At 36.3% G+C, this 14,291-nt stretch overlaps 1 protein-coding gene across 3 annotated transcripts; it reads left to right on the forward strand.

Moving 5' to 3' along the window:
• The first annotated feature begins 601 nt into the window (after positions 1–601).
• On the forward strand, positions 602–14,286 carry skor2 (SKI family transcriptional corepressor 2). 3 transcript variants are annotated; one of them, XM_048175221.1, is made up of 10 exons: positions 602–870; positions 1,996–2,068; positions 5,829–7,656; positions 8,191–8,254; positions 8,539–8,619; positions 10,064–10,126; positions 10,757–10,855; positions 11,088–11,155; positions 13,058–13,120; positions 13,350–14,286. In XM_048175221.1, the coding sequence occupies exons 3-9, from the start codon at positions 5,860–5,862 to the stop codon at positions 13,115–13,117; spliced, it is 2,232 nt and encodes a 743-aa protein (XP_048031178.1). In that variant the 5' UTR covers positions 602–870; positions 1,996–2,068; positions 5,829–5,859; the 3' UTR covers positions 13,118–13,120; positions 13,350–14,286. The 3 variants fall into 3 exon arrangements, with proteins under 3 accessions (XP_048031178.1, XP_048031161.1, XP_048031169.1); XM_048175204.1 differs by having other exon boundaries at positions 603–870; positions 10,061–10,126; XM_048175212.1 differs by lacking the exons at positions 602–870; positions 1,996–2,068 and adding an exon at positions 4,188–4,908 and having other exon boundaries at positions 10,061–10,126.
• Positions 14,287–14,291: the final 5 nt, after the last annotated feature.

Raw genomic sequence — 14,291 nt, forward strand, 5'->3', positions numbered from 1 at the left:
ACGTGTGTGTGTGTGTGTGTGTGTGTGTGTGTGTGTGTGTGTGTGTGTGTGTGTGTGTGTGACAACTTACCTCAAATAGCAGGACAGTGCATGTTGTCACAAAAGTGTTTTTTCTTGAGCAGTAATAGAGAAAATGTTCAATCGCTTGTTTGTTGTCAAGATTTGTGCATATACAGAATTTGACTTTCAAAAATAAACTTACCCTCAGAAAGTGGCAACTTGCCATATATATCTGATAATTTATTTTAAAACTCTATTTGTATAATTCCTGAGAGTGTGCAAAAATTATTAATGTCTTTGTTTTCTATTTTCTATAAAATATTATTCATTATAAAATAATAGATGTTTTTGAAGAAACATTTTAAAATCTTATTGTCAGTGTGAAATGGCATAACATTTCAGATTATCTCTATCTCAAAGATTCAGTCACCAGTCTGTAAAACCGACAGGCTTTCCTTGCAAAACTTTCAGACAGGAAAGATCAAACATGATATGCCATTATCCATGTTATCATCCTGTGAAGAGCCCCACCTCTTCGAGATTCTTTGGGATGTGAAGTTCAATGACAGCATTGGCTGCAATGAGCACATTTCTCAAGCTTGTCTCCAGAGCACGAGAGCAATGCACAGCAGATGCCTTTATATTTGCTTTCATGCCTCGTGCAGTTGACTCAATAGAGTGATTCAATAGACCCCATGAACAAAACAGCATCAGTTTAACGTCAGCCATAGACCTGCATTTCTAAAGGTTTTACTTGGAATATCTTACAAAACACAAGAAGCGCGCGACGAATTATCTCGATGAGCAGCCGCGCGCGCTGTCAGCAAGAGACGAGCGCGAGACACGTCGCTATCGCATGGTGAGCGTAAGGTAAGCACGGTTGAGCTTCAGCTGTTTGAATGCGATTTTAAAGTTTTCAGTATTGTGTCAAATATAAAGTAATGTCGCGTTTGCCTTTCATTTCACATTTAATTTCTTATTCATTCGTTATTTAAAACGTACAACGTCGATTTCAGTTCTGGTTTATGATAAAAGCTGATGGTATTTTGTGTGTAGGCTATACTATCTACTGTTTGGGCATTTATCATGCTTGGAAGCATTTGTAAATATCTGTCAGATAAATTAATCTCTAAAATAATTTTAAAAAATTCATTAAAAGCACAGGCAGGTTTGTCGAACTTTTTGTCTTACGTTTGCCTGAAAGTTCAAGGATGTGTATTGTTTTGTAACATCACTGTAAAATGTTTTCATTTATATATTTCGACATCGTTATTTCCGTCCTAAACTTATCAGAATAATTTCTGCCATTTCTGCTCGTATTCAGTGTTTCAGATCAATTTACTTAATTTGTAATTCAATATAAAGTGGCCGAAAAAATTGCAACCAACTCACTGCAGGTTAAAACTTTTGAATCACTTTAATTCTACTTAAACATTTAAGGCGGCAATTGATCTTATGTTTTTAATTTTACTAGTAGTAGACAATTATCTGTTACAAAATGTAATGATCTATATACTATTATGCTGCTATCAGCAGGTGTATATAAAGACAGCTGTCTTGTTCTTTTGTCGTGCATTTTATATTTGTCGGACTATTTTTTTAAACGAAAAATGTCTTTTTAAAACAAAACTTACTTTTTCTTTTTAAAAAGACTGATGACAAAATATAATTGTAATCTTTTTGAATTAGGCCTATATATTTTTTTTATCTACATCCTCTCGTATTCAATAAATGGGAGGGGCTTAAGACAGAAAAAAAAAACTTTTATAAAGTGGTTAATTTTTACTTCACGTGTCGCTGATTTCAACAAGAAATATTCGTAAGTAATTTCGTAATATTCTTTTTTTCTTTTCGTAATAAGGTCAGTATGTTACAAATGATTATTGTAATTTCAAGAGCACGAATGAAACTATCAATCAAGCTCTAGTCAGGCATGAAGGACACTAAAAATTCTGCAATTTATGTCTGTTCAACGCTAAAATATGTTGCTGACAGTTTCAGGGATTGACTGATGTTGAAGAGGTTGAAAGCTGCTAGAAAACACAAGATTCCCTTGAGCGTTGATAAGGTATGTACACCAACATACACTCCAGCAAGATTCTCCAGCAATTTGAAGAAATTAAATATTTTTAATAATAGATATTCATTTAATTTATTTTTTTAATTCCAAATTTTGAGGAATCCTTAACTTAATCAAAACACATGCACATCTTACAAGTCTCCATCAATTAAGAATGAATCTTGCTGACATAATTAACAAAAAAATAAAAACATCTGTGGTTCCTTGCCTCCTGATGCTTACAATTATTAAATTAAAATGAATATTTGATAAGCAATTAATTATTTCACAACTTACATAAAAATTCTTGTATGGCACCACACTGTATCGACTTGTAGCCCTATTTACCTGCATGGAGTCTGATTACCTTACAGTAATAATATATATGCGTATATTATAGACTACTGGAAGTGAGCATATTGAACTATATTCAAGTAACAGTTCCATGCATTTCCTTGTCTGCAATCAAGACCAAATAATCAAGAATGAAACATTATATGAATACTTTCAATGATGAGATTGTATTTAAATGATATTGCTTGACATGTCTTCACAGATGAAGGAGCATTTAGCCTTGCAATTTTCTGATAGACCTCCAGTGTTAAATAAGGATTATAATGTAGGACGGTGTACTAAGGCCTATTTAGACCACAGTGTACCGTGGGACTTTCTGTTCATGACAATTATAGGTCAGAGAGGAGTCTTCAGTTGCATTACAGTGAGGAAAAGAGAACTGGTTTCATCATCAAGTAAAGTGAAGATATTATATTTGTTAAAAATACAACAGTTTGCCTGAGGTATATTTGGTTAGATGATGTATTTGGTGTGTAATGCCCTGTTCATGTAGCTATTAGGTTCCCTCTTTTTTTTCTTCTGTATTGACCCCGACAGGTCACATAAGTAATTTTTTAAACGCATGATTAATTTCACAGTAGGGTTAACATACATATAGATGAAGTTCAATGCATCAAGCAGACATGAGATATGATTTACTAAGGCCTACATGTTTAACTGTTCAGCATGTCTAATATGAACCAATTTTCAACTGGTCTGTGTTATAATCAGGTATAGAGCAACCTTTTTTCATGGACATATAACACACATAAACATACAATACACTGATAGCTTATATAAATTCAACCAAAAGTTTCATGAAATTTGAATGTTAAAATGTATACAAGTTAATATAAGCATTATTAAGTTAATAGTTAAAAAAAAAAATCTTAATGAGAGTTATTCTACGACCTTATCAATTATTTCGAAGTATATCTATTATATCATATATATATATATATATATATATATATATATATATATATATATATATATATATATTTTTTTTTTTTCATATTCCTGTAATAGGATGAGAGGTCGTATGAGGTGCTCTTTGGCTATTGGGAGACAAAAGCCAGCGGGATGGTCTCTAAATGAGGTTTAGGGGGCTACAGATGGGACCCTCTCTTTCCTGTCAATTTGACTTGGCTTTTCAAAACACTTGACCTTTTGTACTAATTCTATTATCGTGGCAAAATGAAAACGTCACAATTAAGCCAGCTATTCTTATCATAATTGCGCGCAAAGTCATCAGCATCCTTGAATTATATTTGTAATGCCGACATTTAAAATAAAAAAACCCTTCAGATCTGAATCTTTGAAGCGCAGAAATCTGATCGAAAAGGGGATTTTTCAAGTATTAAAAAATATGACGCTATTTTTTTTAACATAATATAGCCTAATATTTCATATTCGGATCAATAGTGCACCTGTCTATTATAGAAATGTTATTGATGAGACAGTTTGTCGGACAACATGTCATCGGCATCAAACGATTAGTTTTATTCTCAGTTGTGGTCGATTCAGTACGTACAGCCCATGTATTACCCTCGTAATGATGAAAAAATGACATGCCGACATTTGTCGCCTTTCGCTTGATTTATGAATGCGTGGAAATTGGCTCAATATAGCATGACAGTTTGGACAGTTTTATTGCGTGACAATGCAGATGTTGATAACGAAATGATAAAGCATTAACAAAAGCTACTGCCTGCTCTTTACACTTCTAAACATGTATGACTGGCTACTTTTACGGCTTTTAGCCTATACAATTCAAAAGCAATGTGGATGCTGAAAAGCGGGGGAATCAAGCAGTAATCGTCATATTCGAAAAAAAGCCAAAATGTTACTTCTTTTTGCATCATCCTATCAGTAGGCCTATATTAACTTAGGCCTACAATTATTCGTTAGCTTGTTGTGTTAATATAAAAGCTATGAAAATACGTGCGATTAATCTAGCCTATAATTGGCCTATTTAAATGTTGCTCTAAAAATATTTTGGTTAGGCTACATTTTCGGCGTGTTATGATATTTAAAAGTAGCTCAATTTATTTATGAAGCAATTTCTGGTGTTGCCCATGCGATTATACTGATTACACATGGGTGGTTCACGGGTGTTTTTTCTCCTAATTCAGAAGTACACGCGCGCGCATCGCCCGGAGCCCCTGAGGCTCCTGTCTGAGCTTCTCTTTAGTGTGTTTGAGTGGCAGTTAGTGAAACGTCATTGGCTCTTCAGAGGGGCAGAGCCACGCCAATCACTCACATCCAGCTCCGGCAATAAGAGCCAGTGTGTGAGGCGCGCGCTTATTCGCTCTTGCACTACTGTTACTACTGTTACTGGACACGATACAGGAGCCTGTTGTGATATCGCGCATTTATTGTGCTTGTATTTATAAAGTTCGCGGTCGCGTTGACCGTTGGCATTTCCGAAAACGAATTTCTAATTTCGTATGTGGAATAGGCTACGACATGACTTGTATTCTGTAGCGTGTGGACATCTCCGACAGCGCGCGGAGGTAAGAAAAATACTAACTTTTTATCGTCTCCGAGTCCGTCTGAAAATGATGTGTTTTTGTTTAGGTTTAGGCATTTCTGATTTCTGTTGTAAGTGGCTTTTGTTCTCGGCGTACAAAATGAGTCACAAACGTGTGTGGAGACACATTTTGTAGCCTACTTGTGTTTATATTTTATATGGCAAATTGTTGTTGTTGTTATTATTATTATTAGGCTATTATTATTATTAGGATAATACTGGGCTATTATGTGACACATTACTAAAAGAAAAAATAGCGATGTTCTATATTATGTATGAAAAAGTCAGAAGAGAACGTTGAGAACGCGGACCGAACATTCTACGGGGAAATCTGCCTAAACTCTCTGTTTTATTTTCGCATATTATTACAGTGATAAAAATATTTTTAATATATGTATTTTAAGTATTACACAGCATTAAAAGCACATTTTCCTTTTTAATTTTTTTAAATAGAAAGAGCAAAAAGTGTTCATGCTTAAAGGAATAAAATTAATAGCCTAATTGCACTGATTTAGCTGGCGCACTGATTTATTTCTTTAATATATATATATATATTTATAAAGTAAATATATATTAGCCTACTTTTCCTTTAATTTGCGATCATATTGAGCAGCATCTTCGTATTTTTCTCTCGTTCTTTAAATGAGTGTTTATTTCACCCGCATCACACTCTGATCTATTGTCTGACATGTGAAAAAAGCTTTACAGTAATTCTGCACGTTGTTTAATTTTTTTTTTTTTTTTTTTTGCCTAGTGAAATAAAATTATGGTTTCTATTTAATAACTTTTCCACAAAGTTTCTCTATCGATATACTTAAGTTTTGAATTAATGCATCTGAATCTTTTTTTTTTTTTTGCTAATTTTTTTCATTGCTAAATTAACCATTTAAAATGTGTTTACAGACAAACATCTCCAGTCAGTGGTCTCCAAGGAATGGAAAAGAGTCTTCTGCCCGGACCAAACGACATTGTGATGGCCACCCCACCGAGTTCATTTCAGCAGGAGCCCCTCACGCCTCCAAGATCCTCCCTTAAGCCCAACCAAGTCGGGCAGGTCATCCTCTACGGTGTGCCTATTGTCTCGCTGGTAATTGACAATCAAGAGCGGTTATGCCTGGCTCAGATATCCAACACCCTGTTAAAGAACTACAGCTATAATGAGATCCACAATCGTCGAGTGGCTCTGGGCATCACCTGCGTGCAGTGCACCCCAGTCCAGCTCGAGATCCTTCGGCGGGCAGGCGCCATGCCCATTTCCTCCCGGCGCTGTGGCATGATCACCAAACGGGAGGCAGAGCGACTTTGCAAGTCTTTCCTTGGTGAGAATTCTCCACCCAAGCTGCCAGACAACTTTGCGTTCGACGTGATGCATGAATGTGCTTGGGGCTGCCGGGGAAGTTTCATCCCAGCGCGCTACAACAGCTCCAGGGCTAAATGCATCAAGTGCTCCTACTGTAATATGTACTTCTCCCCTAACAAATTTATCTTCCACTCACACCGCACACCTGAGGCCAAGTACACGCAGCCAGATGCAGCCAACTTCAACTCCTGGCGTCGGCACCTTAAACTGACAGACAAAACACCACAGGAGGACCTGATGTTTGCCTGGGAGGATGTAAAAGCCATGTTCAATGGAGGAAGTCGCAAGAGGGCACTTCCTTCCTCTAACTGCTCACCCATGGGTTCTGTCAAGGCCGTAAACTCGGTTCTGCCCCACATGATCTCTCCGGAGTTAGCCCAGAAGAGGGGCCGGTATGAGGACGATGATGATTTGGACACCAACAGCCTCTCGCCTCGAAAAGCCCCCCGCAGTTACCCGGTCATTCCGGTCCCGAGCAAAGGTTTTGGGATGTTGCAGAAGTTCCCAACAACGTCACTATTCCCCAGCCCCTACACCTTCCCTGCATTCGGGCTGTGCCCACAGAAGAAGGACGACAGCGAGGCAACCAATGGACAGAAAAACAGCGGCCTCTCAGGGCTTCTTTGGCCCGGCCGCAAGGACACTTTTTACCCACCCTTCTGCATGTTCTGGCCCCCGAGGGCAACTGGGGGCATTCCGGTACCCACTTACCTGCAACCCCAACCCAATGCTCTTTCCTCCCTCACAGAAAGCCCATCTCTCAGACAAGCCTTTTTGGATCTGTCTGAACAGAGCGATGCCAGTTCAGGCTTGGACACAAACCCCAGGTCCGGGCTGTTCGAGAGCGACTGCCCGCCCGTGACCTCCGATCTGCGACCAGCCCCAGAAGGCTGGCTAAAGTTGCTGGACGCTCCCTCGCTGCAAGCCCGCAAGGCCAGCTACCACTCCGCCTTCCGCCCGGTGGTCAAAGACGCGGAAAGCATCGCCAAGCTCCACGGCAGCCTGGAGGACTTCGGGCCAGAGAGGCACCTTTCCCCCGGCACCAGCTGCAGCTACCAAAGCGACAGCGGTGAAAGTGATGAGGAGCAAGAAGTGGATGTGGAGACAAAACAGGATGAGGAACAGGAGGATTTCGCCAGCCGATCAGCGCAGACACCCACGCAGACACTGCAGCAGCCGTGCGGCCTGCACATGCGCGGACTGCCAGACAACAGCACTGGTGATCAGGCCAAAGAACAAGCCTCCTTCCCGAGCATTCCCGCCGAGACCTCAGCAGAGGACAAACCCGGCCTTCCTGTCAGTCCGCCCACCATTCTCAAAGTCCCCAGCCCCGTTCACGGCTCGCTGGAGGAAAGCGCCGCGTACAGAAATGTAAATATTCCCTCCAGGCACTTTAACTAATTATTTAAATGCAGGCCATTGGCTGGCAGGGTCCATATGCATAACAAGATTGATAGCCTGTGTTCCCTGCAGAAATGAAATATTCAGAGCTCTTTGATCCCTCCTAATAAGCCCAGTCGTGTTTTGTTTAATGGCGACATTATGTTTGTTCCCCTTTGTCACTTCTGCCTATTAGCCCTTTTAATCTTTAACCCTTTGACGCTACATTAACAGACAGAACAGGATGAGCGACAGAAAGTGAAACGGGAATTCTTTAGCAATTATAGCCTTAGCGCACACACATACACACGAGTGGCGTGCTGATTTATCTAAAGAAACTCAGTAGCACGACACAGCCAAACAAACATCAGGATCATATATAAAACATAACAGTGTTGTCATTCTCAAGGCTAATCAATTCTGTGCTTTTGGCTGACTGATATATTTTGTTGCTACATGTTCAACCTTTGGCCTGGTGTTATGAATCAGTTCTAATCAGACATCGGTGGTGTTTTATGGTTACAGGCTCACAAGAGCAGAGACGATGGGCTGCCTGCCTATGCAACCAAAAACAAAACGACCATCTCAGGTGAGAAATGAAAGTAAAGTGAATGTTGTTGTAACGTTGCAGAAATGTAATTAATCATTGCATCATTTTAATTTTTGAAAAGTTTGTAAACACTGTTTACAATCATGGCCTTTACACACACACAAACACACACACACACACACACACACACACACACACACACACATTAATTAAATAAAAAAAATCAGTACTAAATAATGATAATTAACAAATTAAATTACATTTTTATTAATTTGTGTACATGCATTCACGTTTTTAATATGTTATTTTGAATTTTCTTTCAGATGACAGCAAAGAGCAAAGCAGTTTTTTCGTCCCAGAGACAGAAACGTCGTCCGCACCAGAATACTGGCGAGAGAATCCAAGTAAGAACACATGCCACATTATCTCCGTTTTACATCCGCCACTTACAGCAAGAGGGCCGCAAAATAATTTGTGCAGCACAGCTAGCCCATCCCTGTAAGGATATTAGGATTAATCTAAATATAAAAAAGATACGGGATGGAATATACTCTCGCCGCACTCTTAAAATGGAGCAGCTCTCTCCACAATGTCATTGGGAAAATGTGTTCTGTAGGGAGCCATAACAGTTCAGGAAGACAATCAGCTCAACGGCAGGAAGGTGACAATCACCATTTGAACAATATCAAACGGAAATAATTGCCTTTTGCTTGGCAAAATCTTCCATTAGAAAGATCATAGCTTATTGCCTTTTATCTGTCAGAAAGACATTAAAAGTGTTTTATGACATCTATGCCAACATTTATATTATCTAGCCGATAATGATCTCCTCATATAACGTATAATATATTTGAAAAAATTACATGAAACAAATTAAATGAAACCACCTTTGCCTGATTGCTAAATGTCTCCGAGGGGCTACTGGGAAACGTGATTAGAACTTCTGATTTTCCAAAGAGTCTAACGGCAGTGTCTTAAAGATAGTTCTGTTTCTTGGGAGGGAAGAAAAAAATAATCTAATTTTCCATTTATATAATGCAAACTGCCTTGGCTTTGACTATTCACGGTTAATTGACTGTCAAACGAGGTTGTTATCCTCAGGCACTGTCTGCAAATTTGCTTGTCAAATGAGACAGAGAGAGGAGGAGAGCGAGAACAAGACCGCTTTCCAAATGAGGAACGCCTTGTTCGGCTTAAGGAGGCAAGACGGGAAATGAGAAGAGAGAGAGAGTCGAATGAGGGGAAGATTATACTGACGTGTTGGATCACTTCATGTGAGCCATTTGCGATATAGACACAAAAACACAGTCGGCGGACATGCGGTGCAAACGTACCGACTTCTAAGGTTTCCAATCAAAACTGTTTAGAATAATTTCCTGATTCAATAGCGCAGTAACATTAAAGAAATCAGCTATTTTCACCTATTTCAGGATATTGGCACATTGCAAGGGCGTTTCTAATGACTTAATTTAGTTGCATTTGAATGCACTAATCAGATATTTTGTTGAATGGCCTATATTTTACTGAGTTAGTGGAGTTAGAAATATATTATTTTCATAGTATATTATTATGTCTTTACAGTAAATATGCAGTCACAGATGTTTCATACCGTATTCATGACATATGAATACCATTTCCTCACCTTAGGAAAACAGCATTATTTTTTCTATTTCACTTTGTGAGTCAAATATGTTTGTCTGAAATAACCTGTTATCAGACTGACATCTACTGGCTGCTGGTGGTACTACATGATGTGTGTCAGTCCTTTATAACAACTGACATGAATGAAATGCTTACAATATGTCATAAATAGAGTTTTTGAAAATTCCTCTTTTTTCTGCTCAGCAGACCAAAGTCAAGACACAAGCTCACCCGTATCGCTCAAGAAGGACGTTGAGAACATGGAAAAAGGTGAGACTTTGAATATACAATACTGTTCAAAAGTTTGGAGCAAGATTTTTTTTTTTTTTAAGAAGTGAATACTTTTATTCTGAAAAGATGCATTAAATTGATCAAAGGTGACAGTAAAGAATTTTATAATTTTACAAGATATTTCAAATAAATGCTGTTCTTTTGAAATTTTATTCATCAAATAATCCTGAAAAAAACATAAATATTAGTTTCCACAAATATATTAAACAGCACAACTGTTTTCGACATTGATAATAATCAGAAATGTTTCTTGATCATCAAATCAGCATATTAGAATGATTTTTGAATCATGCACTGAAGACTGAAAATTCACAAGAATAAATTACATTTTAAAATATATTCAAATAGAAAAGTTATTTTAGTTATTTTAAATCACAATAATGTTCTACAATATTACTGTTTTTACTGTATTTTTGAGAAAATAAATGCAGCCTTGGTGAGCAGAAGAGACTTGTGTCAAAAACATTAAAAACTCTTACTATTTTGAACTCGAGTGTAAATAAAATGCTTAAATACATTTTGGTAGCTGCTCTAAATGTAATATTTGATATGGTGGGCACAGCTCGGATAGGAGTCTGATCTTGATTTATTGTGTGATCCGTCCTTCAGAGGAACTCCAGAAAGTTCTCCTTGAACAGATAGATTTACGGAGGAGACTGGAGCAGGAGTTTCACGCTCTGAAAGGCAGCTCTCCATTTCCAGTTTTCCGTAAGTGTCCTTACTTCATTTCAAGCATTTTATCATCACGATTTAGCTTGTGAAAATTCATTTAATCAGTATAACTTTAATGATCCACTTTTAAAATAAGCCCAAAATCTACAATTCACTTTTTTTAAAAGCACTTTTAAGCCATCACTTTAAATAGGTTTAAATATGAACACTCAGTAGGTGACCATAATATGCCTTTGTTTTTAATTTTCCATATTTGACTATTCTACAGATAACTTTCAGGACCAAATGAAGAGAGAACTGGCTTACAGGGAAGAAATGGTGCAACAGTTACAGATGGTAAGGATTTTTCTGGTAACATAATCCACAATAAGGTTATAATTTCCCATCTGATTAATTGACTTGTGAATCATAAGATTATCCCACAAGCAACCCCGCTATATAAGTAATCTGCTAAATCTATGTTAAAGAAGAAATGTAAGATAACCAGCAGACAGCCGGCAGGATCTGGTGTCTCATAATCTCTTGTTGTCTAGAACTGGTTCAACATTGCATAAATCATTTGCGCGCATCTGTGTTTGAACACATGGATGATGCTGGCAGACCGCCGTTATGTGTTCTTTCACTTCAACACCATCAGTCATATATGAGAGATCACAACATGACACATTAAAAGCTGAACTTCAGGGATGTAGAAAACTATAAAGACAAATACATAATGACATTTAGAAGATCTCTGCTTCACCACATACAATCTTAAATATAAAGGTTCCAAAAGGGGGTTTTCGCATTAAAGAACCTTATAGTGATCAGTTCTTAAAAGATCCATGTTTTTTTTGTTTTGTAGTTTGTTTGTTTTTAGTGTGAAGAACATTTTAATAGTCTAAAGAACCTTTTTCCACTAATAAATAAATAAATAAATAAATAACCTTTTGTGGGATAAAAAGGTTAAATGTTCTTTATGGAACAATCAATGCCAATAAATAATCTTCATTTTAAAGAGTGTTTTTAAGCAGTAAGATACATGATGTTTATAAGGCAAGAAAGCACAGCTTCAATGTGTTTATGAAATATAGTACTGTTTGACAGTTTGGATTCAGTAAGATTTTTTATTTAAAAAAAGGAAATTAATACTCTGCACGATTAATTGCTTAAAGATTGCGATCTCGAGTCAAACACCCATGAGATCTTATTCCAAAATGTAAGTGATTAGGCAATGTCTATTAAACCTTTGACAAGTACGATCACAGTGAACATTCAGATCTGCATCGGTGCAGCTCCTGAGCCAGAGAAAGCAGTTGTCATGTATAGGTATAAAACAGCTTCACAAACAGTGTTTTCAACCACACAGTATCATTATTGTCTCACAGAAGTACTGGGATAAACGTTTATAGTTCAGATATAAACAATGATGTCTATGGTAACAATCACAATAGAATAAATCACCTTTTAAAAGTAATTTGATGCTTCAAATAAAGATTGTATGAATTACATTAACCTGCAGGTGATGACAAGAGACGGTTAAAAAAATGTATTTGTCATTGAATCATTCAAGAGATTTGTTCATGAAACAACTGAAGTCTTTATGAGTGAGTCATTGAATCATTCATTCAAACCATTTTTTCAAATAAATGCTGTTTGTTTGAACTTTTCATTCATCAAAGTGTACTGGGAAAAAATGTATCACAGTATTATCATACAGCAGTATGTATCACAACATATTAAGCAGCAAAAACTGTTTTCAACATTGATAATAATTAGAACTATTATTAATAACTGAGCACCAATATAACTGATAATAACTGATCATTAAATCAGCACATTAAAAATGATTTCTGAAGGATCATGTGAACTGAAGACTGGAGTAATGATGCTGAAAATTCAGCTTTGATCACTGGAATAATTTACATTTTAAAACATATTCACATAGAAAATAGCTATTTTAAATGGCAATAATATTTCACAATATTACTGTTTTACTGTATTTTTTATTAATAAATGCAGCTTTGGTGAGCAGAAGAGACTTCTTTCAAAAACATAAAAAAAAAAAAAAAAACTTACCGACCGACCTCAAAATTTTGAATACTACATTATATAAAAATATGATGTAGTATTCAAATATATATATATATATATATATATATATATACATATATATTCTCTGACCTGGAAGCTAAAAGAAATGTTGTATTGTTGATGGAGAGTGCAAATATTAACTGATTCCATAATGTTTATTTGTAGATTCCCTATGCAAACATCATTAGAAAAGAAAAGGTCGGGACACATCTAAGCAAAAGTTAAATGGTAAGTATCAAAGGTATAAAATCATATAGGCTAGTGATGGAATGAGAAATATAATGTGTGGCCATTCTGTAAAATCAGTTGCTGATTTCACTGCTGAATAAATTTTATATTACAAATAGCACTGATTTGTCACCGTATTTTTTGGATGCTCGTAATTTTTACATTTAAGCTTTCTTGATTATTTTGAGAAATCTTTATCATAATGACTATTTCAACTGTTATTTTTTAGGTGAATTCATCTGAAACTAAATCAAGCTGCTCTCAACATCCTTTGACAAGAAGAGGTTAAATCATCCCAATCTCAAGCACAACGAAAGGAACCTCTTCACCGGATCAAAATGTTGAACACTGTCATTGATATAAACCACCTGAACAAAGTCCATCTCTCCAATGAAACCAAACGGCATCAGCGAACTGATACACAGTACAGTTACATGCATCTACCAATGATTTGACATATTTCCTGTACAGTAACCCCACTTTGATGATTTATGAACTTAAGTTTATTTATTACCCATTAATTATTTGAAAAAACTGTACAATTCTATTAGCTCTAGGTTGTAAATGTACATACGGAGGTTGTGGAGAGAACGGGTTGCTCTGTACTGTGGCTGATGTCTGAGAGAAAGTGTAAAAACCTTTCTCGTTTTGCCTGTTTAAATACAACATTGACATACGTTTAAAAATCTTATTATTAACTGTTCATGCAAATGTATTTAAATATGTTCTTGTAGTTTCTCTACTATTTATGTGGATAATTAAAGTCTATAAGATGAAAAAGACTGACAATTCTTTTTAAATCTTTTTTTTTTTTTTTTTTTTTTTAAACACTGAGTGGCACTTGAAAACATTTTATCAGAAGTCACAAACATGTTCACAATACAATTTAATACAATTTCAAACTAAAGAAAGAAAATTAGATATATGAAACCTTCATATTTGTATTTGTCAGACACTTTAAGATTTTTTTTTTTTTTTAATATTTATCAGGGTGTTTCCTGGAAATCAAACCTACATGACTACTGAATAGGCTACTGTATATGTTTTGTCTAGAAAGAAAATACTGCTATAATATATGGAATACTTGTTCTTGTACATCAGCAAACAAATAAAAATGGGTTGCTCTCCATAATAAGATACAAATAAATATCTACAATGTGTCGATTCAGCC

The sequence above is a fragment of the Megalobrama amblycephala genome, linkage group LG2, assembly GCF_018812025.1.
Source record: "Megalobrama amblycephala isolate DHTTF-2021 linkage group LG2, ASM1881202v1, whole genome shotgun sequence".
NCBI lineage: Eukaryota > Metazoa > Chordata > Actinopteri > Cypriniformes > Xenocyprididae > Megalobrama > Megalobrama amblycephala.

Coding starts and splice junctions, on each gene's coding strand:
- skor2 (XM_048175204.1), top strand. CDS start 5,860: ATGGAAAAGAGTCTTCTGCCCGGACCAAACGACATTGTGATGGCCACC. Junction 8,620..10,060: donor ATACTGGCGAGAGAATCCAA/GTAAGAACACAT, acceptor TTTTCTGCTCAG/CAGACCAAAGTCAAGACACA. Junction 11,156..13,057: donor TGGTGCAACAGTTACAGATG/GTAAGGATTTTT, acceptor GTTTATTTGTAG/ATTCCCTATGCAAACATCAT.